The sequence below is a fragment of the Chlorocebus sabaeus genome, chromosome 17, assembly GCF_047675955.1.
Source record: "Chlorocebus sabaeus isolate Y175 chromosome 17, mChlSab1.0.hap1, whole genome shotgun sequence".
Classification (NCBI taxonomy): Eukaryota; Metazoa; Chordata; class Mammalia; order Primates; family Cercopithecidae; genus Chlorocebus; species Chlorocebus sabaeus.
The window spans coordinates 28,671,761-28,696,881 of NC_132920.1; the positions used below are offsets into that span (position 1 = coordinate 28,671,761).

General features: G+C 42.8%; 1 protein-coding gene, 1 long non-coding RNA gene and 3 other non-coding genes across 6 annotated transcripts; 3 read left to right on the top strand and 2 right to left on the bottom strand.

Annotated features, from left to right (window-relative positions):
- Positions 1-258: 258 nt before the first annotated feature.
- TRNAF-GAA (transfer RNA phenylalanine (anticodon GAA)) lies at positions 259-331 on the bottom strand. The gene has a single exon. It is a non-coding gene; the product is annotated as a tRNA-Phe (tRNA).
- Positions 332-786: 455 nt separating this feature from the next.
- Positions 787-858, top strand: TRNAE-CUC (transfer RNA glutamic acid (anticodon CUC)). The gene has a single exon. It is a non-coding gene; the product is annotated as a tRNA-Glu (tRNA).
- Positions 859-3,919: 3,061 nt separating this feature from the next.
- On the top strand, positions 3,920-6,864 carry LOC140708935 (uncharacterized). Its single transcript, XR_012089246.1, has 5 exons — positions 3,920-4,201; positions 4,359-4,558; positions 4,661-4,854; positions 5,025-5,231; positions 6,611-6,864. It is a non-coding gene; the product is annotated as an uncharacterized lncRNA (long non-coding RNA).
- Positions 6,865-7,287: 423 nt separating this feature from the next.
- Positions 7,288-7,369, top strand: TRNAL-AAG (transfer RNA leucine (anticodon AAG)). Its single transcript has one exon. It is a non-coding gene; the product is annotated as a tRNA-Leu (tRNA).
- Positions 7,370-13,457: 6,088 nt separating this feature from the next.
- Positions 13,458-24,526, bottom strand: ZNF311 (zinc finger protein 311). 2 transcript variants are annotated; one of them, XM_038005821.2, is made up of 8 exons: positions 24,458-24,526; positions 23,874-24,124; positions 22,827-23,021; positions 22,469-22,550; positions 18,922-19,013; positions 18,453-18,579; positions 17,709-17,813; positions 13,458-15,249 (listed from the first exon to the last, which is right to left on the bottom strand). In XM_038005821.2, the coding sequence occupies exons 3-8, from the start codon at positions 22,908-22,910 to the stop codon at positions 13,670-13,672; spliced, it is 2,070 nt and encodes a 689-aa protein (XP_037861749.2). In that variant the 5' UTR covers positions 22,911-23,021; positions 23,874-24,124; positions 24,458-24,526; the 3' UTR covers positions 13,458-13,669. The 2 variants fall into 2 exon arrangements, with proteins under 2 accessions (XP_037861749.2, XP_007971528.2); XM_007973337.3 differs by lacking the exon at positions 24,458-24,526 and having other exon boundaries at positions 23,874-24,449.
- Between the last annotated feature and the right edge of the window lie 595 nt (positions 24,527-25,121).

The following is a 25,121-nucleotide window of genomic DNA, read 5'->3' on the forward strand; positions in this document are numbered from 1 at the left end:
AAAATAAAATGTAATTGGTATTGCTCAAGACTAAACTTCTTTCAGCACGTTTAACTTTTCGTCTTTTATCTAGTGAGATGTTGAAACCCATACCTAGAGTTCTGCTACAGAAACAAACGTATCCCACAGTGTTCCTAGATTTCCTTTATGAATCTGAGAAAAATGTGCCCCCATTTTAGGTTCTAAGGAGTGTTTCTGTATTGTAGAAGGAAAGTTCAGTATTTATATTGCCGTGGGCTCAAAATGTAGCCGCCTTCTTGCCGAAACCCGGGATCGAACCAGGGACCTTTAGATCTTCAGTCTAACGCTCTCCCAACTGAGCTATTTCGGCTCCGCCCACGTTGTTTGGAAATAAGGCCTAATGAATTTATTACTCATGTTTCTTATTTACTATTAGGTATTTATTTAAAAAAACCCACAAAGACAAGTACTCCGAAGGAACCAAAGACAAATTAAAAAATTACTTTGTTCTTCATATGGCTCACTACTTTATGCAAAGAAAAGCAAGAAGACAATTACAAATTAATGTTACAATTTATTCCCGGTTGAATGCACACATCGAAACAGAGCACGTTCCATCGTCCAGTTACGAACCTCCCAGACTACTGTTATGGCGTTTCCACGCCCTCTGCTGTCCAAATTTTATTGGTTGGTGCAAAACAAGAGGTCAGTGAATACGAGGGCATGACCTCGCACTAATTCGTTGGAAAACTAGGAAAAGTCAACTGTGAGCATGTGTGTCGAGTTCTAGCTTCATAAATGTATTTTAATTAGGCTTTCCTAACTTCCCTGGTGGTCTAGTGGTTAGGATTCGGCGCTCTCACCGCCGCGGCCCGGGTTCGATTCCCGGTCAGGGAAAGAAAGTTTTGGTTTTAACCCACAAATTCTTTCATCCGGGAACGAAATCTCTGAGCAGACAGCAAATTGTGCATAAGTTAACTTTCAATTTTCATATGAGGTATTTTCTGCATAGAAACTCCGTTCGTGTTTTGGTACTCCAGGTACAAAATGACAAGCGATGTAATTTTCAGTTATTTTAAAACATTTATTAACGAATACTTAATCTAGCGTAGACCGAGTGTCCGGCATTGTTCTAAGTAAGCGCTTTAACATTTTTAACTCATTCAGTTGGGTGATTCAGTAAGCGGGAAATTCCAGAGACAATCGATTAGGAGTTAGCTGAGAGTAGCATAACCTTTTGAAAAGACAGTTATGAAGATGACAGAGAAGAAATGGGGAAGTCATTTCTGGGAGATTTGATCGCTGTGTTCAAGCTTCTGAAGCTGCTAGAACCTCGGTGGTTTAGACAACCAGTCTATCTTCCTCGGATTTTTCTGTAAATTCCACGCTGCTCCAGCTGGGAGCTAGGGGATAGCCCTAGAAATACCTACACAGTAATTTAATGTTCTGGGCCAAAGCAGTTTCGGAATTGCTTCATCTCTCAAGCGCTTCAACCTTTCTTCCCCTATGAACGTACAAATCATGTTTTTTCCTAAGAGAGGATAGGAGAAGGTTTAATTTCACGTTAAATTAAATTAAAACCTGCTGTCACAAAACTGAGAAACAGGCGAACAATGCATTCAGCATCATCTCTGAATGCACATTTGATAAATTCACCGGTAACTACTGGAGAAAAAGCAGACTTTTGTTTCTTTCCTGACAAGGTTTGGTGACTCTGCGCTGACTGGTTCCTGTCTGACAGTATTGAGGCATGAATCTTTGTTTCTTGGTCTGTCTAAAGAGCAGCCCCAGATGTACTGCTTATTATTTCTTTCTTATATCTGATAAGATATGGGCACGTATGCCTTCTCTACAAGTTTCCAAAGAAAAATCATGGTGCTCCTGATATTATTTCACCATCAAATGGAAGATGTGATTTCTTTGTTTGTTTGTTTTGAAATGGAGTCTTTCTCTGTCGCCCAGGCTGGAGGGCAGTGGCCCGATCTCAGCTCACTGCAACCTCGGTTTCCCGGATTCAAGCAATTCTCCTGTCTCGGCCTCCTGAGTAGCTGGGATTACAGGCATTCCCGAGTAGCTGGGATTATCACTCCCGGCTAATTTTTGTATTTTTATTAGAGACGGGGGTTTCGCCGTGTTGGCCAGGCTGGTCTCGAACTCCTGGCCTCAAGTGACCCACATGCCTCAGCCTCCCAAAGTGCCGGGGTTACAAGCATGAGCCACTGCCTCCGGCAGGACGTGATGTTTTTATGATCAAGTTAAATGAAGCAGGACTTTTTCTCATTAATTGCACTTTCTCTTCTCTTCCCCCAAACATTCACAGTTTCCAAAACTTCCTTGAGATGGGACACTCTTTTGTCATCTTGTCAGTTCTCTCCTTGAATTAATAAACTTTGACACATACATAAGATCAATTTGACTAAGAAATTTTATTTTGACATAGACATAAAAGTAATATGGTTTGTAAAATTCCTGTATATACGGAAGTCTTTTAATCTAATGTTTCATAGGAATTCAACCCTCTAGGCCTGGTGGTGATCACTTCTTGAACACACCCTCTTCTCATGAGATCACACGTTGTCTCCTCTATGTGCAGCAAGAATCTCCTGCTTCATTAGTTTTTATGCCTCTGCTATTGGAAAACAGTCTGGTTGGGACCCCTGTGAAAGGAACTGTCTGGGTTAATTTATCTTGATTAATGCCTCTTTTTTTTCTTTTGTTTTGCTTCATTTTCCACATAAAGCTAATTGGATTAGAGATGAAGAACTCTTCTTCGAATGCTACCATTTTCTTTCTTTCTCATATAAGCTATTACTCATTGTTCACAGGAAAAAAAAAAATTCCCTAATTTTGCATTTTGGCACAGTAGGTTCCGTTTATTCACCAGACTTGCTACTGACTACTCATCAACTCAGAGAGAAAGTCGAAAAAATAAAACCAAAATATGCATCAGGACAAGAGAAGGAAAGAGAATGTGAATGACTGCTAACAACAAACAAACAAAAACAAAAACAAAAACAAGTCAACAGCTAGGGTCAATGAATCAATCTATAAATATTGAGAGCCCGTAGGCTTGTACTACACTAGTTACTATGGAAAATGAAAAACGACCAAGACACAAATCTCACCTCTTAACACCCCCCAAATCCCGATTTTCTCAACTGTAAAATGGGAATAAAAGTATTATAGTATTTACTATATAAAGTTGTGATGAGTCAATAACATAATACACAAAAGCAGTCAGCCAATTATCCAAATCCGTGTTATTAATGTTACCATCATCATCATTCTTCTCACGGGTACTTAGGGAATGAAGAAGACAGATAGAGTGAATAAGTTTTCTATTGGGCAGAAAGAGTCACCTGCTAAAATGAAGTGTGGAAAAATACAATGGTGTGTGTGTGTGTGTATGTGAGAGAGAGGGAGATTTGGAGGTGGGGTGGAGAAGACCCTATCTGAAGTGGGCTTTGAAGAATGAACAAGATTTTTATTAGGGAACAAAATGGAAACCAGCATTCCAGGACAAGCGATCAGGAGAAGCAAAAGCGCAGAGGTGTGAAAGCTCTTAGATTGTTCAGAACTTTGAATTCTGAACTATGTATAAACCTGGAAAATTTCGGTTACCTATGGGATGGCATCAAGATTTCAATTTCAAGCTTTCTGGTCATGCACAGTAAAGCTGGAATTAGAGTTCCTAAAATATGGCAATTGCTGACAAGTCCGTACAGGTACACACGTGCTTCCCAGAAAATTTCTCAAGTTGGTAGGTCCTGGGGAATCAGTTTAGTTCTAAAGAGAAGACTCATCAGAGATCTCTGTTCAACTTCCAGGAACCTGTGAGGATAGCTTCAAATCTCACTCTCATGCCCAGCCTATCAAACAAGGCAAACCTGTTGGACTGAAGCTGTGGGATCCGGACTGAAACAGAACCAGCGAGAAAGGCAGTCCTCCTCGATTCCTAGAGAGAACACATTCAGCCGGCAGTTGGATAGAGGATACCAGCAAGTGCCTCGCCAGGGCCGGGGAACAGGGTCACATTTGTGTCCCGTTTACATTCATCCTGGTGGAGGCGGGAGGGTCGCTTGAAGCCTCGGATTTCGAGATCAAACTGGCCAAAAAGCGAGACCCCCGTTTCTACCAAAAAGAGAGAGGGTTGGGGGGTGGGGGGGAGGAGAGAGAGAGAGAAGGGAAAAGAAAGAGAAAGAAAGGGGAAAAGAAAGAGAAAAGCTAGGCGCGGTCACTTGTGCGTGTAATTCCAGCTGCTTGGAGGCTGAGGCAGGAGGATCTCTTGAGCCCAGAAGTTCGAGGCCGCAATGAGCTCTGATCGTGGCAGAGCGAGGCCCTGGCTCAAACACATACATACTTTGTTATGACTCTGTGTGCCCTTACTCTTTCCTCAGGTGCACGCTTGGGCTCATTACTGCTCAGAATTTTAGAATCACAGATCCAGCAATGACCAGGCAGCTGTAGCTGTCAGGGACCTCCACCACCTACGCAACTGATCCGCGGGGACTGTGGGAGAAGCCCTGCTACTCTTTTCTTTCTCCTTTGTCCTTCTCATTCCTGACCCCTTCAGGATTCTCAGTCTTTCCTCCGGGAGGTAGGGATTCTATGGAGAGAGAGGGGTTGTGGGGGTAGTTCTGTTGCGGATTCAATCCCGCTAGCGGCCCCCCTACAACCCAAATTGTCTTTCTCTTTTCAGACTTCTCGCCAGTCTTGTCTCGCTCCAATCTCCTACCTCCACCCCATTCCCCAGTGCATTCGTAAATTTCTCCAAGCAGGCTGTTCCACATCGACACTAAGTTCCAATCCCGAGCTGCGTGACCCAGCACCAATTCAGTCACGATGATGACTTGCAATCGCTTAATCAGTTTGCCTTTCCTCCTAGCTGTGAGGGTGAGGACCGCCGGTGTTAGCGTTCATCCTGAATATTCAGTGCCCAGGCACAGAGTAGGCATTCAGTCAGTACTTGTTGAACGGGTTAATGGATTCCTGGTGCTCACTGGTTGATATCGTCACTTTCAAATAATTTCTGCCATTTTTCTATTTTGATTTCACCCTTCTAGTTTACCGTGCAGGAATGCAAACACCAGAGAGAAAATCAGTCTCTGGATTGATGCCTTTGATGGACCAAGATGCAGCTGATGGAACATTGAACCAATTAGCACCTAGCAGGAGGGCACCCTTGCTCTGTGTCCTTGAAGGTTAAAGCTGTCAAAAAGTGGTCGGTCTCCCTCAAGTTCGGCCATCTTGTTCTCAGAGATCTAGAACTGGTAGGAGAATATAGCCTTGATAGTGGAGAGGAGATTATTGCTGTTGTGAGGGACTGAGAGAACCAGGCAGAGAGCCCAGATTGACACAGCAGGTGAGAAAAGAGGCGCGCCTACCTTGGGGAATACGGAGGAACAAAGGAAAGTGTAGACCAGGAGAAAGAGCAGGGCGTGAGCAGGCTGGGCGCCCGTGGCTCACGCCTGTAATCCCAGCATTTCGGGAGGCCGAGGCAGGCTGATCACAAGGTCAGGAGTTCGAGACCAGCCTGACCAATATGGCGAAACCCTGTCTGTATTAAAAATACAACAATTAGCTGGGCGTGGTGGCGGGTGCCTGTAGTCCCAGCCACTCGGGAGGCTGAGGCAGGAGAATCGCTTGAACCCGTGAGGCAGAGGTTGCAGTGAGCCGAGATAGCGCCATTGCACTCTAGCCTGGGCGACTCAGGGAGACTTCGCCTCAAAAAAAAAAAAAAAAAAAAAAAAAAGAGTAGGGAGAGACCATATTGCTTTTGCTTTCTCGGAAATCTCTTTTCTTAGTAATTTTCCTAAAGTAATTTCCTTAGGAGGTGGTGAAAGCCATATGAAGACAAAGCAGAGGGATATTTGTAGGTGCTGACCTTGAAGGCTGGAGAGATGTGGCTATAAGTCAAGAAGCAACCACCAGACGCTGGAAAAGGCCAGAATAGGATTTTACCTAGAGTTTCTAGAGCGAGCTGGACCCAGCCCACACCTTGATTTTGGCCCACATACTGATTGTGGATTTCTGGCCTCCAGACTTGTAAGAGAATACGTATCTGTTGTTTTCAGACACACAGTTTCTGATAATTTGTTACAGTAGCCGCAGGAAATTAACACCAGGCACTATGCAATAAATTCCGTATGAACAAGTCAAGTATAAGAATTTGTAAGACAGCCGGGCGCGGGGGCTCACGCCTGTAATCCCAGCACTCTAGGAGGCCGGAACGGGCGGATCACCTGAGGTCGGGAGTTTCAGACTAGCCTGACCAACATGGAGAAACCCTCATCTCTACTAAAAATACAAAATCAGCCGGGCATGGTAGCGCATGCCTGTGATCCCAGCTACTCGGGAGGCTGAGGTGGGAGAATTGCTTGAACCCAGGAGGCGGAGGTTGCGGCGAGCCGAGATCGCGCTATTGGACTCCAGCCTGGGCAGCAAGAACGAAACTCCGTCTCAAAAAAAAAAAAAAAAAAAAAAAAAAAAGAATTTGTAAGACAGCCTAGTTTCCATAGGCATATTGGATAAAAACTTCTGTCAGCACTGATTTTAATGAAGATGAATGACAAAACAATAAACTCCAGCGCTTTCTTTATTATGATCTTATTTCTGTCATAATTTTTTGCACAATGTGTTTTTATTTTAGAACTCAGTCAAAATTTTGGGCCAAGGAGACCGATGCGCTGTCATCTGCACTAAGAGAAACGCAACGAACAACTTTATCAATTCATTGCATTATAGTACAGCAGCAACTCTACTTTTAAATGATTCGAATCTTGGAGTTTCAAACTGAACCGTTATGTGCCTTTTCTGCGGAGACCGCGGGTCACCTTCTGAATTTTTACCTTCATAAACAGCTACAACTGCGCTCTTTCGCAGGGCGCCCCCTTTTTTCCTAGCATTCCCTCGGCCAAACCACTCGAAACTCGCTCAGCGGCGTCGGGACTCCAGGCAGGCGTCACCTTCCACGGCGAACCTGCGACCCACAGCGTCCCCTGGGGCTCTCGGTCCCTGTGGCCGCTTCCTCTTACATCGGTGACACAAGTGACGGGCGTCTAGGATCGGCCGGTTTCCTTCCTCACTGCTCCCATCAGTGCGAAAGCAAAGTGTTGGGGGTCGGGGTGTGTGGCGGCTGAACAGCAGCCCGAAGTTCTCTGGTGGCACTGGAGGGAGCTCCAGAGAAGAAGAGGTCGTGGGGAGAAGACACACCTTAAACGCCGTAGGGGGCAACATTCCCCAATGGGGAAAAAGATACGCCTTAAACGCCGTAGGGGGCGACATTCTCTACTAGGGAAAGTGCGGAAGGTAACACCCACGACCCACGGTAGCGTGGCCGAGCGGTCTAAGGCGCTGGATTAAGGCTCCAGTCTCTTCGGGGGCGTGGGTTCGAATCCCACCGCTGCCAAGCGGTTTTCATTCTCAGTGGGGACAGTTTTTAGGAGAATCCCTTTCCGAATGTTCAGTATGGATGGTTCTTATGTATCAATCCCATTCTTTCTCCTCTTTGACTTCTGTTTACCACGGAGCTAGAGATAACCGTCCACAAAACAATGTTCCCCTGTAATTGAGAGGACAGTGTACTCCAGGCGCCTCAGATACAGCAATGAGTGACACAAGCAAAAGGAAAACTTTAATGACACATACTTCTTTATTACAAACAAACAAATGGACGTCCGACCCTTGCAATCTGCTGGTAACTAAAGACAGATTTCGCTAGTTCTTCTGAAGGATTAATTTTGTTTGTTTTTGAGGCAGAATCTCGCTCTGTCGCCCAGGCTGGAGTGCAGCGGCACGATCTCGGCTCACTGTAACCCCTGCCTCCCCGGTTCAAGCTATTTTCCTGCCTCAGTCTCCCGAGTGGCTGGGATTACAGGTGCGCACCACCACGCCCTGGCTAATTTTTGTATTTTTAGTAGAGATAGGGTTTCGCCACGTTGGTCAGGCTGGTCTCGAACTCCTAGCCTCAAGTGATCCTCCCTCCTTGGCCTCCCAAAGTGCTGGGATTACAGGCTTGAACCACCGCCCGCAGCCTGAAGGATTAATTTATGTTTGGAATCAGCTGCGGTTCTTCCTCCAACCTCTCTGTAGCGTGCTCACTTCACGCTTGGACTAGAGAAGAGACAACTCTAGGGAAAGTGCCAGTGTCTTGCCTTACCTTACAACTGCCAGACACATCCAGCCAGGTACCTTCTCTGTGGGCTTCTCAGTACCCCGTATCTCTGTGGTTTCCAGGGGAGCCCTGTCTCCTCCAAGCAGTTCTGTCTGCATACTTCCGGTCTGTCTCATTCTCTAGACCTTAGCTTGGAAGTTGTTTCTCCCTGGAAGCCTTCCCTAATCTTCTCTTCCTCCTTTCAGCTTCATAGTTAAAGTTTGGGAGGGTATGGAGAGGATGTGGAAGGGAACAGCACAGAAGGTCCTTGCCCCACGGAACTCAGAGTTTAGCGGGGTTCTCATGGGGGTTCACAAGGATTAGATAAGTTACTGCCCTAATATGGGGCAAACTCTACTAAAGAGGACATAGTTTTTTATGTGTAGATTTTGAATGATGTTCCAGATTTAAGAGAAAAAAAAGAAAATCATATGAATTGTATGTTAGAAAGAAGGACAATAACAGAATTGTTCCCAACTGGGATTACAGGTGCAGGCCACACTGGCTAATTTTTGTATTTTTAGTAGAGAGGGGGGTTTTGCCATGTTGGCCAGGCTGGTCTCAAACTCCTTACCTCAAGTGATCCTCCCTCCTGGGACTCCTAAAGTGCTGGGATTACAGGCGTGAACCACCACGCCTGCCCACCTTTACTGATTTTTGAATGCTAGTCCACCTTTTCCATGCTAGAATAATCTTAACTTGTTCAAGACATGTCATCTTTTAAAAAATGTATATTTCTGGATTCTGTTTGTTACTATCTCAAGATTTTTCTCACTACATTCATGAATGATAATAGCCTGTAATTATCTTTTTAAAAAAATTTCCAGCCAGGCGCCGTGGCTCACGCCTGTAATCCCAGCACTTTGGGAGGCCGAGGCGGGTAGATCGCCTGAGGTCAGGAGTTCGAGACCAGCCTGGACAACATGGCAAAACCCTGTCTCTACTGAAAATACAAAAAATTAGCCGAGCATGGTGGCGGGCGCCTGTAATCCCAGCTACTCAAGAGGCTGAGGCAGGAGAATCGCTTGAACCTGGGAGGCAAACGTTGCAGTGAGCCAAGATTGCACCACTTCACTCCAGCTGGGCGATAAGCAAAACTCCGTCTCAAAAAAAAAAAAAAATTTCCTTGTTTGTTTTTCCTCATCATTCCCTAATGGTTTGGTATTAAGGTTACACAGGCCTCATAAAATGAGTTTAACATTGGGATTATTTTTCCTCGCACGTTTAGTAGAATTAACTGGTAAAACCATCTGAGCCTGAAGTTTTCTTTCTGGGAATGTATATTATAGGTTCTACTTAAATAATTGGTATCAGGCTATTCAGATCTTCTATTTTTCCTGTACTAGTTTTAGAAGAGTCTTCTTAAGGAAATATACTAGATAAACCTGGAAAATCTTTTCAGCAGAAAGCAAGGAGGCTATTGAAGACTACTTTAGTCATGTTAAACAAAAAAGGCTTGTGCTGATGCCTATGAAGTAGTCTTACCAAAACCAAATCTAAAACCCCTAGATCTAACTATTAATTTTTAGGATATACAGGGGCAGAGGAACATGTTAAATACTACTAAAGGTGTGCAATAATTAAAATCCAAACTGTGAAACTCAATAGCACCAACAACCTAGTTAATCATTAAATAAATTTCAAGAAAAAAGAGATATGGGGAGAACTTATATGTTAAAAGACTTAAGATATGTACGAACTAATCACAATGTATTGACCTTATTTGAATACTTTTTTTTTTTTTCTTCTGACACAGGGTCTCATTCTGTCACCCAGGCTGGAGTGTGGTGGCATGATTACAGCTCACTGCAGCTTTGACCTCCCAATCTCCTCTCCTGAGTAGCTGGGACCACAGTCGTGCACCACCATGCCTGACTAATTTTTAAATTTTTTGTAGAGACAGGGTCTTGCTATGTTGCCCAGGCTGGTCTTGAACTCCTGAGCCCAAGTGATTCTCTTGCCTTGGCCTCCCAAAGTACTGGGCTTACAGGTGTAAGCCATGGTGCCAGGCCTGTTTTTTCTCAAATGTTAAGAAAAAAATGGCATTAGAGAAATATTTGAACACCGAATGAATCTTTGATGATGTTGCCAAGTAGATGATTTTGTTTAGGTATGATAACTGTACTAGTGTTAGTTTATTTATATTTTTGGTTTGTGTTTTAGAGATGGGGTCTTGCAATATTGCCCAGTCTAACCTCAAACTTTAGGGCTCAAGGAGTCCTCCCACTTCAGCCTCTTAAGTAGCTGGGACTGCAGCATAGGCCGTCGTGCCCCTGGCTCTATTATTAGTTTATTTATTTATTTATTTTGAGACGGAGTCTCACTCTGTCGCCCAGGCTGGAGTGCAGTGGTGTGATCTCAGCTCACTGCAACCTCCGCCTCTTGGGTTCAAGCAATTCTCCTGCCTCAGCCTCCCGCGTAGCTGGGATTACAGGCACCCTCCACCACACCTGGCTAATTTTTGTATTTTCAGTAGGGTTTTGTATTTTAAATTTTGTATTTTACAGGGTTTCACTATGTTGGCCAGGCTGGTCTCGAACTCCTGACCTCAGGCAATCCGTCCACCTTGGCCTCCCTAAAGTGCTGGGATTACAGGCGTGAGCCACCACACCTGGCCCATATTATTAGTTTTTTAAAACAGTCATTATTTCCTATAGACAATTAAATACTTATGGATGAAACACAATTTCTGTCATTTGCTTGGAAATAATCTTAAGCAGAGGGAATGGGTGGGCATACAGATGAAACAAGATTAACCCTGATGTAATAATTGTTGAAGCTGAATGATGTACGTGGAGTTCATTTTTCTATTGCCTTTGCTCTTGCATGGATTTGAAATGTTCTATAATAAAATTTGTTTTTTATTTATTTATTTTTTTGAGACGGAGTTTCGCTCTTGTTGCCCAGGCTGGAGTGCAATGGCACGATCTCGGCTCACCCCAACCTCTGCTTCCTGGGTTCAAGCAATTCTCCTGCTTCAGCCTCCCAAGTAGCTGGGATTACAGGCAAGAGCCACCATGCCTGCCTAATGGTCGTGAACTCCCGACCTCAGATGATCCGCCTGCCTCAGCCTCCCAAAGTGCTGGGATTACAGGCGTGAGCCACTGTGCCTGGCCAATAAACTTTATTTTTTAATAGAGGACGACTATAAAACCTATGGGAAGCTCTGACGGCACGACTATGACTTGCTTATGTTCACTACAGGTTATCTGGCTAGGCCACTTGCTGAGAAACTCCTGATGTATCTTCAGGTCTATTCTGGTTGGATTTCTCACTGAAAACTGTCTTTTGTCTGGGAGGTGAAAGCCAGACCCTTATCTTTCTGGGAGACAAGGAAAGTAGGCTGGAGGCATTGGCATTCAGAATGCTCCTTTTCCCAAATGGAATTCCTGTCCTCGATTGTGTCTAACCCACATATCCTTTGTTTAACCTTCTTCAGAAAATAAACCTCCAATCTTCTTTGGGCTTGAGGACCTAGGACTCTGCTTGCTTCCTAAATAGTCTTTGACAGACTCTCCTCATTTTAGTCTATTCATCCTCATTTCCAGGGGTATATGGTGCCACCAATTCTTGAGTCGTTTAAGATTCTATGATGTAAAATAGATTTGTCTTTTTTTTTTTTTTTTTTTAGAAGGAGTCTTACTCTGTTGCCCAGAGACTGGAGTGCAGTGGTGCGATCTCGGCTAACTGCCACCTCCCCCTCCCTCTCCCCAGTAGCTGGGACTACAGGGACGCGCCACCAAGCCCAGCTAATTTTTGTATTTTTAATAGAGAGACAGGGTTTCACCGTGTTGGCCGGGCTGGTCTCAAATTGCTGATCTCAAGTGATCCTCCCATCACAGCCACCCAAAGTGCTGGGACTACACATGTAAACCACTGTGCCTGGTCAGATTTGTCCTTTACTTGCCCCCTTCAGGCTAAAATTTGGCTTTCTTAGATTCAATGTCATTACTACTTATCCATTTTTCAGTTTCCAAAATTTTATAGTTGTTTCCTCTGTCATTCTTCCTGATTATGAATGGTTTTACTGTAGCATTAGTGTAGTTCTGAGGGGGAGCAATACCAGATACACGTAGTCAAGCTACAATCCTTACCAAGAAGTATCTTATCATCTTAAACTTAAATGAAATGGGCATTCTCTATTTCTTTTGTGAAGGTAAAGTAAAAATAATCTCATAATATCAATGTTCCTGGTAAAAATTTTGTTTGCATGTAGAATGTAATTAGATTTTAAAAAGTGAGTTTTACCTGGTGATTTTTGTATGTAAATTATAACTTAGACTAACTCTTGTTTGGTAACTCTTCAGAATTAGAACTACAGATATCTTAGGGTTTCAAGCAACATGTTTTATCATTCAACTATGAACCTGACCTTTGAATTTCTTCAGCATTATTCTTACCAACCTTATTACCTTAGGGCAGAATCTGCTCCAGTTGAGTATCTCCTAAATGTACAGATGTCCTGTAGCTTCTACTTGTGGACTGTAATTCTATTCTCGGATAGTAGCAGAACAAGATTAACCCACTGTTCATAAAGTAGTCCTTCAAAATTTTCAAGACATATCTTTTTTACCTGGTAAAAGTCTAAAATTTACTAAAAAAAATACGCTCTCAAAATGTTCATTTTATGTGTTTAGGAAACATCAAAAGACTTCTGGAGGTCAGGCTAGTAATTTCTTTCTTTTTTTTTTTTTTGAGATGGAGTCTTGTTCTGTTGCCCAGGCTGGAGTGCAGTGACACAATCTTGGCTCATTGCAACCTCCGCCTCCTGGGTTCCAGCGATTCTCCTGCCTCAGCCTCCCGAGTAGCTGGCACTACAGGTGTGCACCACCACGCCTGGCTAATTTTTGTATTTTTATTAGAGACAGCGTGTCACCATATTGGCCAGGCTGGTCTTGAACTCCTGACCTCGTGATCCTCCCTCCTCAGCCTCCCAAAGTGCTGAGATTACAGGCATGAACCACCGTGCCTGGCTCTTATCTGTGATTTCTAAACCTGTTCTCTCCCTGCCTCCCTTTTCACTTTGAATCTCAGCAATCCTGATACAATATGGAGAAGTACCATTCTAGCTTTATGTTAAAAAAATTGCTAAAAATGATTGGTGTTTATAAATTAAAAACTGTTTTGTGCTGAACTGAGGTATAACTTCATGTCTGAAGGATGTGGTGCACGCATATGGGAATTGCCTAGGAAAGCCTGAGCACAGAATTTACTAGTTATGTGATCCTGGGCAAGTTTGTTAATCTTTCTGTGCCTCAAATTCCTGATCTCACAGGGATGTTGTATGGATTTAAAAAGTTTAAATGTGTAAATCCCTTAGAACAGTGCCTAGGACACAGCAAGCACTAATAAGTGTTTATTATTATTAGGAAGTGATTGAGAAACTCTTGGAAGTAAATGTGCTCACTGAAAAAATACTGAAGAAGAAGGTAAAGGACAATGTCTTTGGGGAATCTCACAATTAAGGGTCAGGAAATCAGGAATAACTAATATGGGAGATAGAAGGACCAGCCTACGAGGTAGGAAAAACAGAAAGTAACACCAGAATTGATATACTCAGGCACTGGTCAAAATACTAACTGCTGAGGTCTGAGAAACAGTTACTGGTGAGACGGATTTCCTACTCCCATCAAGTTCATGGGTTCTCCATACTTGATGTTTTCTTTTCTTATGTCCAGTAAGATTTGAGCTCACTCTAAAAGCTTTTCCACACTCCTCACATTCATAAGGTTTCTCTCCAGTATGAACTCGCTTATGTCCAATCAGAGCTGAGCCCTGACGGAAGGACGTGCCACACTCACTGCAGGTGTATGGCTTCTCACCAGTGTGGATTCTTTTGTGTTGCCTCAGGACTGAACTATGATGGAAGGCCATTCCGCATACCTCACATTTGTGATGCTTCTCTCCAGTGTGAATTCTTTGGTGATTGGTCAAGTTTGACTTCCCACCGAAAGCTTTCCCACACTCTAAACATTTGTAAGGTTTCTCTCCAGTGTGGATTCTCTGATGGATGGTAAGGCAGTGCCGGTCTTGGAAGGTTTTCCCACAATCTCCGCATTGATAGGGCTTCTCTCCAGTGTGCTCTCGTTCATGAGCCCGGCGCTTACAGTTATGACGAAAGGCTTTCCCACACTCCTCACACCTGTAACGTTTCTCTTCAGTGTGCATCCTTCTGTGTTTGGTGAGTTCTGCCTTGATGCTGAAGTCTTTTCCACACTGGGGGCACCCATAGTGTTTCTCCCTAATATGGATTCGTTTGTGCTTGCTTAGGTCTGAGCTCCGACTGAAGGCCCTTCCACACTCGCTGCACTCATAAGGTCGTTCCCCAGTGTGGATTCTTATGTGTTTGGTGAGGTCTGAACTCCCGTTGAAGGCCTTCCCGCACTCCTCACATTCATATGGCTTCTCTCCAGTGTGGATTCTGCCATGGATGGTAAGGGAATGCTTAAACTGGAAGGCCTTCCCACAGCAGTTACATTCGTAAGGCTTTTCTCCAGTGTGGATGAGCTGATGCATACACAGACAGTTCCTGGTCTTGAAGGCCTTCCCACAGTCCCTGCACTCGTGAGGCTTCTCCCCACTGTGGGTTTTTTTATGTCGGCAAAGAGCTGATCTACTGTTGAAAGCCTTCCCACACTGGGTGCAGTTAAAAGGTTTCTCCCCTGTGTGGATTATCTGGTGCACAGAAAGCTGATTTCTGGTCTTGAATGCTTTCCCACACTCATCACACACATGGGGTTTCTCAGCAGAATGAATCTGCTTATGGAGAATTAGATCTGAGTGCCAACTGAAGTTTTTGCCACACCTGGCACATTCATGGAGTTTCTGTGCTGTACTATTACATCGACTGTATTTTGAGTTTGGATTCGGGTTTTTTCTAAGCACCTTCTGGTTCTTTCTTTTTTTGCAGGTTACTTCCTCAGAGCCTTCTTTCTCTTCTCTCAGTTTCTCCCTTATAGGTGTTTTCCATTGATTCTCTAATTTGACTTCCTGAACACAAACTTCTCTAACCTCAGGATCCTGGGAATCAACTTTTAGGAGACTGTTAGATTTCATCCAGTAGGCTTCTTCATTTTCAAAAATCTGTTGTTGTGAACTTGCCTTTTCATTCTCAGGCCACATCTTATCAGTTGACACTTTAACAAGAAAATACAAATGTCAGAGGAAAGAAAATAAGTGAGATGGGAGGGGTGAAGCAATGTTAAGCTGTTTGAAGAGTAAATAACTTTTCCGTGCTGGAAAAATTACTGACGTTGTGGCCAAAAGTCAGAACAGGCTGAAATGATGAAAAGTATTGAGATATCTTATTTTTTATTTTTATTTTTTTTTGAGATTGAGTCTCTTTGCTGGCCAGGCTGGAGTACAATGGTGCAATCTCAGCTCACTGCAACCTCTGCCTCCAAGATTCAAGTGATTCTCCTGCTTCAGCCTCCCGAGTAGCTGAGATTACAGGCGCCTGCCACCATGCCCGGCTGATTTCTGTATTTTTAGTAGAGACGGAGTTTCACTACATTGGCCAGGCTGGTCTCGAACTCCTGACCTTGTGATCCACCTGCCTCAGCCTCCCAAAGTGCTGGGATTACAGGTGTGTGCCACCACGCCCGGCCTTGAAATATTTTAAACTCAGCACACTTTATAAAAAATCCTTAAAAACCTACTCCTCCTCTATAGTCTCTTAGTTTAGTGAGTGTAAACTTTATATACCTAGTCATCTAAGCCACAAAACGAAATAATCTTCAATTCTATCTCCCTCATATTTACCCAGCTAACATTTTACATTCTTCTACCTGTGAAGAGAGTTACAGAGGAGGTGTTGAAATGCTGATGCAGTCCCTTTTCAAGGAACTGTCTGCTTTGCTCCCAAGGGTGGGCTCTGGAGAGCCATATTTCTGTTATGTGACTCAGCACATCTGGTTGGGACAGATTAGATCCGCGCAATACCTGACCCAAACCAGGCCAGATTCTCTCATCCTGGACTTTAGAATTGTGATCTGAAGGCAGGTAAGGCCAGCTTTAAGAGTAGCTCAGTCTTTAGCGCTTAAATTTGAGAACTAGTGGTGGTGGGATGGTATTTGGTACAGACGAGGGAATGTTCTGCCATCTGGTCTGAGAAGCAGAGGTCAATTTGTCTAGAAAGAAGAATGAAGCTGACTCACAAAGATGCAGGGAATACAGTTGGAAAGAGGGCCCTGATGGTTTCGAGTCTCTTCTAGGTCCTGACATATACCTGCCCTTAGGTCCTATGACACATCCTGAATAATAAATTCATGTTTTTCTGCTTAAGCTAGCTTGGGTTAATTCTATTGCTGGCAACCGAAGACTCCAAATACATCTTGTTAATATTATCTCTGAACTCTATCTCTTCCTCTTTATTTCCACTGCCAGGGCATTCTCACTCACTAATTGCTATATCCCTCAAACATCCTTTAGCCTGAATCCCTTCTAATCTATCCTCTACACTGCTTCCAGATTATTCTTTCTGAAAATCAAGTCTAATCATGTCACTTTTTAGCTTAAAATACTTCAGTGGCACTCCACAGTTAACCAGACAGGAAGAACGTAAAGCATACGTCAAGAGTCCTTGCTCTAGAGTGAGACTGCCTAGGTTCAAATCCTAGTATGACACTTAATAACTCTTAATACCTGTGTGAACTTGGGAGGACACCTTCACTTCTCCTTTGCCTCAGTTGCTTTATCTATAAAATGAGCTCTAGGCTACCTATGATAATTAAATGAGTTAATGTTTGTAAAGCACATGCCACACTGAAGTACTTTAATCAATATTAGCTGTTATTATAAGTTCAAGTTTTGCAGTTTAAATTCCTGGAGAAAACTCCCAAAAAACAGACATCATATCGTGATCTTGCCCCTTTCTACTACTTATGAACCTCCCCAAAGCTATTCTAAGTCCCTTCCTGTACTCATACTGAACAACTCACAGTTCATATTCTTTTATTCCTCAGTGCTTTCTCACATGTTATTCCTTCTGCGTAGAATGCCTCTCACCTGTCTCAATTTATGAGCACTGGAGTAACTGATACACAGAAGGGTGATAAATATTCTGAGCTTTTTTTTTTTTTGAGGTGGAGTCTCACTCTGTGCCCCCGGCTTGGAGTGCAGTGGTGTGATCTCGGCTGTGTCTCCTGGGTTCAAATGATTCTGCTGCCTCAGACCCCCCAAGTAGCTGGGATTACACCCAGCATGCACCACCACACCCAGCTAATTTTTGTATTTTCAGTAGAGATGGGGTTTCACCATATTGGCCAGGCTGGTCTCAAACTCCTGACCTCAGGTGATCTGCCCATCTCGGCCTCCCAAACTGCTGAGATTACAGGCGTGAGCCACTGTGCCCAGCCTCTGAGTTTTTTTTGAAGGCCAAATTGCAAAAATCTATTAGATAGGTTGCAAAGAACTAATTAGATAATGACAGAATAACTGCCCAAATAGTTTGTCATTGTTTCAATTTCTTTTCCTCAAGTTTCCTAAATGTGTTTCCTTTCTGGGCCCTTTGGGCTGGACAATCCACCGAGAATGTTCCATAACCATCATGTCACATGGAAAATCAGAGGGAACTGAAAGTTTCTCTATTACTCACCTGCATAGGAGCAGCTTAGGGACTCCCTGTCCTGTGGATCCTGCACACAGGGCTCTACTCCTCGCTCCAGATGAGAGATTAAAGGAGGTTTAGGAAATGGAAATCCTGGTTGCAGAGAAGAAATAAGTGTGTAGAGTAACATATAACTTAATGCTTAGCCCTGATCCTTCTGTTTGCATATGGAAACAGGAAATAAATGTTAATTTAGAGAAAAGGGGTTTTCAGGGGTCTAGTAACATGTAAAAGAACATGTTTGGGGACTTTCTCAGAAAAGTCACACTCAGAAGGAAAGAGAAGGTTCTGGGAAACAGTCATTTGGGTGTGCTTTCCTGTCTTTTATTTTATTTTGTTTTTGTTTAAGAGAATGGGAGTCTGTATAGGAAGACTATCAGTTTCAGGCACCTAGAAGGTAGTTCATGACTAGGAGTGGAATACAGAACACCTCATAAAAAAATGAGAGGCTTGAGGAAGCAAGAACCCAGGGAAAACAGAAGCTAAGTGTCTCCTTTTCACTCAGGCAGACTCTCATTCCAAATCAAAAAACAGCAGCTAGGTTAGCCAAAAATTATCTTGCTATGTAACAGAGGCAACTCAAAACTCTTAATTTTTGGGCAAGATCCTGATGATAAAGAATAGGGACTCTGACTTTCAATATGAGACCTCATATACATCAATAAATAAAGCAATTAAAAAATAAAAAAAGAAGGTAGAAAGCATTAAGTCAAGTGCAGGGAAGGTCCTTACCAAGTGATACCATGTTCCCATAATTTTCCAACATCACATGCTTATAGAGATGCCTTTGAGCATAGGTCAGACTCTGCCACTCCCTGTTAGTGAAGTTCACAGCTACATCCTCGAATGTCACTGACTCCTGAAATAATATGCTCCTGTTATCCACGAGGAAACACCATAGTTTCCTCAGGAAACAGAGGCAGAAGAAAGGAATTTGCAAGGAGGAGGTTTATAGATGTGAAAGGCTCTTCCCTTTTGTTGGATATTTACAAATGAGATGAAAGGGAGCATGGGGTTTTGATAGCAAAAAATAATGAAAGAGAAAACAACCCACAAGTGGTTTATCATGCAACAAAATGTTCCTTATGAGAGGGAGAACCCTGATTTAGGAGTTGCACAGCCAGAGAACGCAGTGAAAATAAGGCCATATTTTGGAGGTAGTGATGTATTTTCAAGGAGGAGGAAAGGGGCCTCAGCTCACTTGGGCCTGGCTCATCAGTGTGATATCTGCTTGCAGCAGGTTTCCTTGGCTTCCGTCTTTAGTGAAGGCAGGATACTGGGCAGGTAATAGAGCTGAGGGAAGATAAGTAAGCCAAGAGTCAATTTAGCACAGTATTACTCCTGCATTCATCTTCTCTTCCTCAAATGTAGAAGCTTCTGCAGCTCCAACCTAGGGTTTTAGGCTACTGCCTTACAGTTTCCTTCCTCTTCATAATTTTTCTAGTCTCAGCTTCCAGTGTTGGGCATCAGGCCCTGGCACAGCAGCCAAGACGTCTCTTGGAAGTGCACTCTCCTCCTCTCTCACCTACTATGTTTTCCTGTGCTCTCTGCCCTGGAATAAACTTTCCCCCTCACCAAACATCTGGTAACAAGGCCCAAATCACTTACTCCCTGGTTTTGAATAACCCTTCTTCCTGTATTTGAATATTGAAGTCATTTCTTCCAAAATACTTGGGGTAGAAGGAGAGTGAAAGAGTGTGTGTGTGTGTCTGCACATGTGCGTGTGTATGTGTGTGCGTATGTGTTGAACAAAAGCATCCAGAGATGCTTACTTCTTCTGGTAACTTAATGGCTGGTCTACCTCCAGTAGTTTGTTACAAATTTTTTTCCTTACTCTTATTAGAGAAGAATCATTCTTCCTGATTTTGCACCTCTTTCCTACTAATTCCCTAGTACCGAGCTATCCTCCCTACATCAATATAGTATAGCACACACAGCATTTTAAAATGCAAAATAAACTTTATTAAGAATGTCCAAGTGTTCAGGTATAATCCATATGATTGGGTGAGAAGTAGTTTTTATTTTTATTTTTTTTGAGACTTCGTCTCACTCTGTCGGCCAGGCTGGAGTGCAGTGGCACCATCTCGCCTCCCTGCAAGCTCCACCTCCTGGCTTCACGCCATTCTCCTGCCTCAGCCTCCCAAGTAGCTGGGGCTACAGGCACCCACCAACACTCCTGGCTAATTTTTTGTATTTTTAGTAGAGACGGGGTTTCACTGTGTTAGCCAGGATGGTCTCAATCTGCTGCCTTCATGATCTGCCCGCCTTGGCCTCCCAGAGTGCTGGGATTACAGGCGTGAGCCGCCATGCCCGGTTGAGAAGTAGATTCATATTACTAATGAATAGGGCCTGACTTTATTCCTTGCAGACCAGCTCAATCTTTCTGTAGCTTCAATGTTTAAGGTGCCTTGTTTTTCTTGATAGTTTATCAACACATCCCTAAGTCCAAATCTGAATAATTGCTTTCTGCTATTAAGACACCAGCAAGGTGAAAGTAATCTATTGGTAAGATTTTAGGATCACCCTTTGGCTTTAGACCCTCAAGACTATCATTCCATTTTTACCAAAACCCGATTTTAGAACCAAGCTGATTTCTTTTCACTGAAATTGCCCAAGAAGACTCTTCTTTAGTTTCAACTACTTACAGCTTTTGACCAAGACCAAGGCTGCATCTCAGTCATGGTGGTTCCATACAGTTTTTTCTCTGTCTCACTCTAAAAGCTCCGAGTTCCTTTATAACTGTCTCAAAAAGTCTAAACTCACCTGGATGGCACACAACTCACAGAAGACACATGTTTGTGCCTTGTTAATGTTATATAACAGTTCTTTTCCTTATAACATTAATACACTTAAAGCTCTCAATTGGATGTTTTCAACCATTATTTTATTATGAATATTTTCAAGTACATAGAAAAATTGAAAAAATTATATAGTAAATATCCATATACCAATCACTTACATTCCAGAATTTACGTTCTGTGTATTTGCTTTATCACACACTTATTCATTTATCTATTCCTCTATTGTTCATTAATGTATTTTATTTTTTGAATAATTTCAAAGTAAGTTGAAAGCATCAGTACACTTTACCCCTAAACACTTTAACATATGTATCATTAACTGGAAGTTCAATATTTGTTTACATTCTTTTTTGAGGTAAAATTTGCATATAATGAAATGCACATGTCTTAAATATACCCTTAGAGAAACTCTGACAAAAGCATACCCCTATGTAACTCATTCCCCTCCATATATGTCCCTACTGGTTTTTACCATATCTTCTTCACAACTGGGAAAGTCTGTCACTCATAGTGATTCATAAGCTTTATTTTTTAGCTTTAGCTTTAGAAATTGAAAGGTTATTCCTCTCAAGTTAAAAGTGAATTTAGGAAACAGGCTACATGAAAAAACAACATAAAACTTTTCGTTAGAGCACTATACAGATATTTTGTGGGATGAGATTAATACATTTGTATTGTATTATATGATAGGTGGCTATAGAATTTCTGATCCTGAAAATCCACCACAGCAGATTTCAAGATCTTTTGAGAAAAAAAAGACTGGGAGACTCGTGCATCCGAGTTTAGCAATAGCTATTATTTTCTATTTCTAAATTTATAAAAAAGTTATGTTCCATATTATTAATTCTCATTTGTGATCCCTTGTACAGCAGAATTTCAAGATTCCTCCTCTGGACGTTTCAACACTATATCTAGAAACACATTTTATTTTTATTTTTTGCAGGTAACATATACTAAAAAGCTTACTTTTGAATGTGCCTATTCCTCTGTCCAAAAGTCTGTGCCTTTCTGGGTCTGGTTTTATGACTCCTGAATTGCTATACACCATCTCCTAGGTTGCACCTCCAACAGCATTTTTTTTTGAGACAGAGTCTCACTCTGTTGCCCAGGCTGGGGTGTAGTGGCATGATCTCAGCTCGCTGCAACCTCCGCCTCCTGGGTTCAACTGATTCTTCTGCCTTAGCCTCCTGAGTAACTGGGGTTACAGATGCATGCCACCATGCCTGGCTAATTTTTGTATTTTTAGTAGAGATGGGGTTTCATCATATTGGCCAGGCTGGTCATGAACTCCTGACCTCAAGTGATCTACCCACCTAGGCCTCCCAAAGTGCTAGGATTACAGGCATGAGTCACTGCGCCTGGCCCACCATCAGCTTTTATACAAATCTTAACCACTTTTCCTCCTCACATAAGCCCCCAAAGAGCACAGGGCTTCAATGGGAAAACTTTTGCTTCTTCTTTTGTCACTGCTTTATTTTATATTTCGGAGATATCTATACATCATTTAAAAGTATCAGGGCTCCAAAAAGGTCTGCAGAAATAAAATTGTATATATTCAAATTTTACATGTTGGCAAAATTATGCTTGGGTCAGAATTACTGAATTATACCACAAGTTTTACAAGTGTAAAATATTATGTGTGAATATTTACCATATATCTCAAGTTATACAAATAGTAAATGTCTGACTGCACTGAGTCTCTCTGATAAATTGCTTTGTAGACTCTTTTATGAATTTTTTTCAAAATTTAAGATACAGACAAAAACTGAATATTTAGTTCCTCTAAGATATTGATCCAAGCCTAGTATAGAAACAAAATAAGACTTTCTATAAATGCTCATTAATGAACAGGTTTTTGGGCCCCAGTGTGGCATTCTGCACCCACTTTGTGTCCTTACTTCCTTCTCAGCTGCCATGACTCCTGCCACAATCTCCTGTGTACCTCACCTCTTTCCTGAGGGAGCTGGGTATCCTGGGGGGTCCAAAGCAGCTGGCTTGGTGGTCCTGAACTCTCATCTGACAGCACAACCTATCGCAAGGCATAGAATGAATTCAGGGAAGTTATGAAGGTGAGAAAAACACATAGGAATATGCAAGCAACCATACAGGTCTATCCATGGAAATTGTCTCCCAGAAATACCAAAAGGGGAAAGAAAAGAATGGACTCAGTTCCTAATACCTTATGAAAATTAGAAATGGCATCTACAACTACAAAGCTTTAATGATCACCAGGTCAAGCAGGAAAAACAGTATCTAGGAGGAGATACCTCCAACAGTATCTACAGTCAGACACACCACCACTCACATTGCTTTCCTTCTTTCTTGGACTCACTTCTCCTTCTTCCTCCTTGTGATATATCACAGACCCTCCTCTTCTTACCTCCTGCATCTTTTTACCCAGGTTTCTTTAACAGTCTTCCACTGCTGTCCTGGTTTCTTCCTACTGGTCAGATCCAGTTCTCAAACAAGCCGTGAAGTGGCTCCAGTTGATGCCAGCCTCCTTTGGAGAACACATATTTTGGTGGTGCCAGCCAAAGGGCCCTTCTGACCCACAGGGCAGCTGCTGTTTGGCTTAATGTGTCAAACACTGCCCTGGATTTGGGTTTCATTAGCAACACTAAACCAGCTGTGATCTCACTTCTTGTTTCCTTGCATATTTGGTGAAGGGAAAAGAGGAATGTGACCACAGAAAAAAATAGGGAGTCACTGAGAACCTGAGGCAGGAAGACAAACTGAAAATGTGAACATATCTAGAATACAATCTCTATTGCTACCACCTTTTTCTGAGCCACCGTCACCTGCTATCTCCCCTCCTTTCCATTACTGTGGTAGCCTTCTAACTGGTCTCCTTTCTTCAATCCTTGCCTTCCTCCTGTCTTTCTTAATAGAGCAGTTTGAGTGGTCCGTTTACAACTTGAGTTGGATCATTTCATCTTTCTGCTGAAAACTCTCCAGTGGCTCAACCTTACTTAGAATAAAAGCTGAAGTCCTTACAGAGGTATGCAAGGCCCTATTGAATGTGCCCACTACTTCTAACTTCCTCTCCTGCTCATTCAAAATAAAAGCTGAAGTCTTAAGAGTGGCACACAAGTCTACAGGATGTGTGATTCTCAACACCTTCTACTCTTCTCCCACTCCCTCAATCTTCTTCAGCCACACCGACCTTCCTTCTCTTCCATCTTAGGGCCTTTCCATTGGCTGCTCCCTTCACCTCAAGCGATCTCCACGGCTAATAATCTTGCCTCCTTCAAGTGTTTTCTTATATGTCATCTTCCCAAGGAGGTCTACTCTAACTAAGAGCCTTATTTAAGATTGCAACTTATCCCCTCCTTCCAATCCTGATGTGCCTTACCTTGCTTTACGTGAATTCTTCTTTTTCTCTATAGCGCTTTATCACTTTCCAATATGGTGCGTAAGTGACTTATTGATATATACACTGTTTATGGTCGTTCTACCTCTGCTAAAATGTAGGCTTTTAGGCTCCGTGAGGGCAGGAATTTTTGTCGTCTTGTTCACTGTTGTATTCTCAACGCCTAAAATAGCGCTTGCAATAGTATGTGCTGGATTAAAAATTAGCTGACTGAATGAATATATGAATGGGTGCTGTAGAGAAGAATAAAAAGAATGGGTCAGGGGGTGACAAGAGCAAAACTCCGTCTCAAAAAAACAAAAACAAACAAGCAAAAATAACCAGAATGGGTCAGGGGCCCCTGGAAACAGGAGGAGGGGAGGAGGTAGGGCAGACAGGCGGGAAAAGCTCATTTTGGGGAATGGCTTCGGGGGAGGAAACCGCAGTAGACCCCCCTCCTCAAATCTGGCCCCAAAGCCCCGCCCCTGCCTGCAACCCCAGGGGCCCGGGTATTTAGGTGAGGGGGGCGGCGGCGCCAGACTCCTCTCATCTGCAAATCCCAACCCACGCCGTCCCAAAGCACAGACCTTCCCGCAGATACTCTCCCCAAGAAACGAGAAACAGAACTATACAGAAGCTCCACTTCCTAGTCCGCCAATTATCATTTCCGGTGATTTTCTAGGAAAGGCATCAACTCTCTGGTCTAGGCGTTCCCTCAAACTCTCCGCCCTCCTCGTCGCGGCTCAGCCTTCTAGGAGTTCTTGTGCGTTTATGGCGGGTGCAAAGGGGTTGCAGAAATGTTGCACTTTTGCCCCATTTTTCCCATGTGGAGGAACCTCTAGATAGGAATGGACAGAAGTTTTGTGACAAATATATGAAAAAGTTACTTTTAAATATTAACTAAGAAGACAAATAATTGAATGTTTTTTCCAAAAGCAAAGATTATTTTAAGCCTATGCAGAAGTCGAAAGAAAAGTATAATTAACCCGCATATACCCATCATTTACATTTAAAAATACATAAAATTCTGCCACACTTGTTTCATCCATCTCCATTTTTTTTCTTGCTGAAACGTTTTAAAGCAAACCCCAAATATGTTACTTTCAACTTCATTATGCAGTTCTTTTAAAAAGGATATTTTCGTACAGAATCACAATACTATTATCCCATTTAACAAACTAATTCCTGGTTATCATCTAATACCAAGTCCATATTATATTTCCCTAAATATATACATATGCTTCTTACATT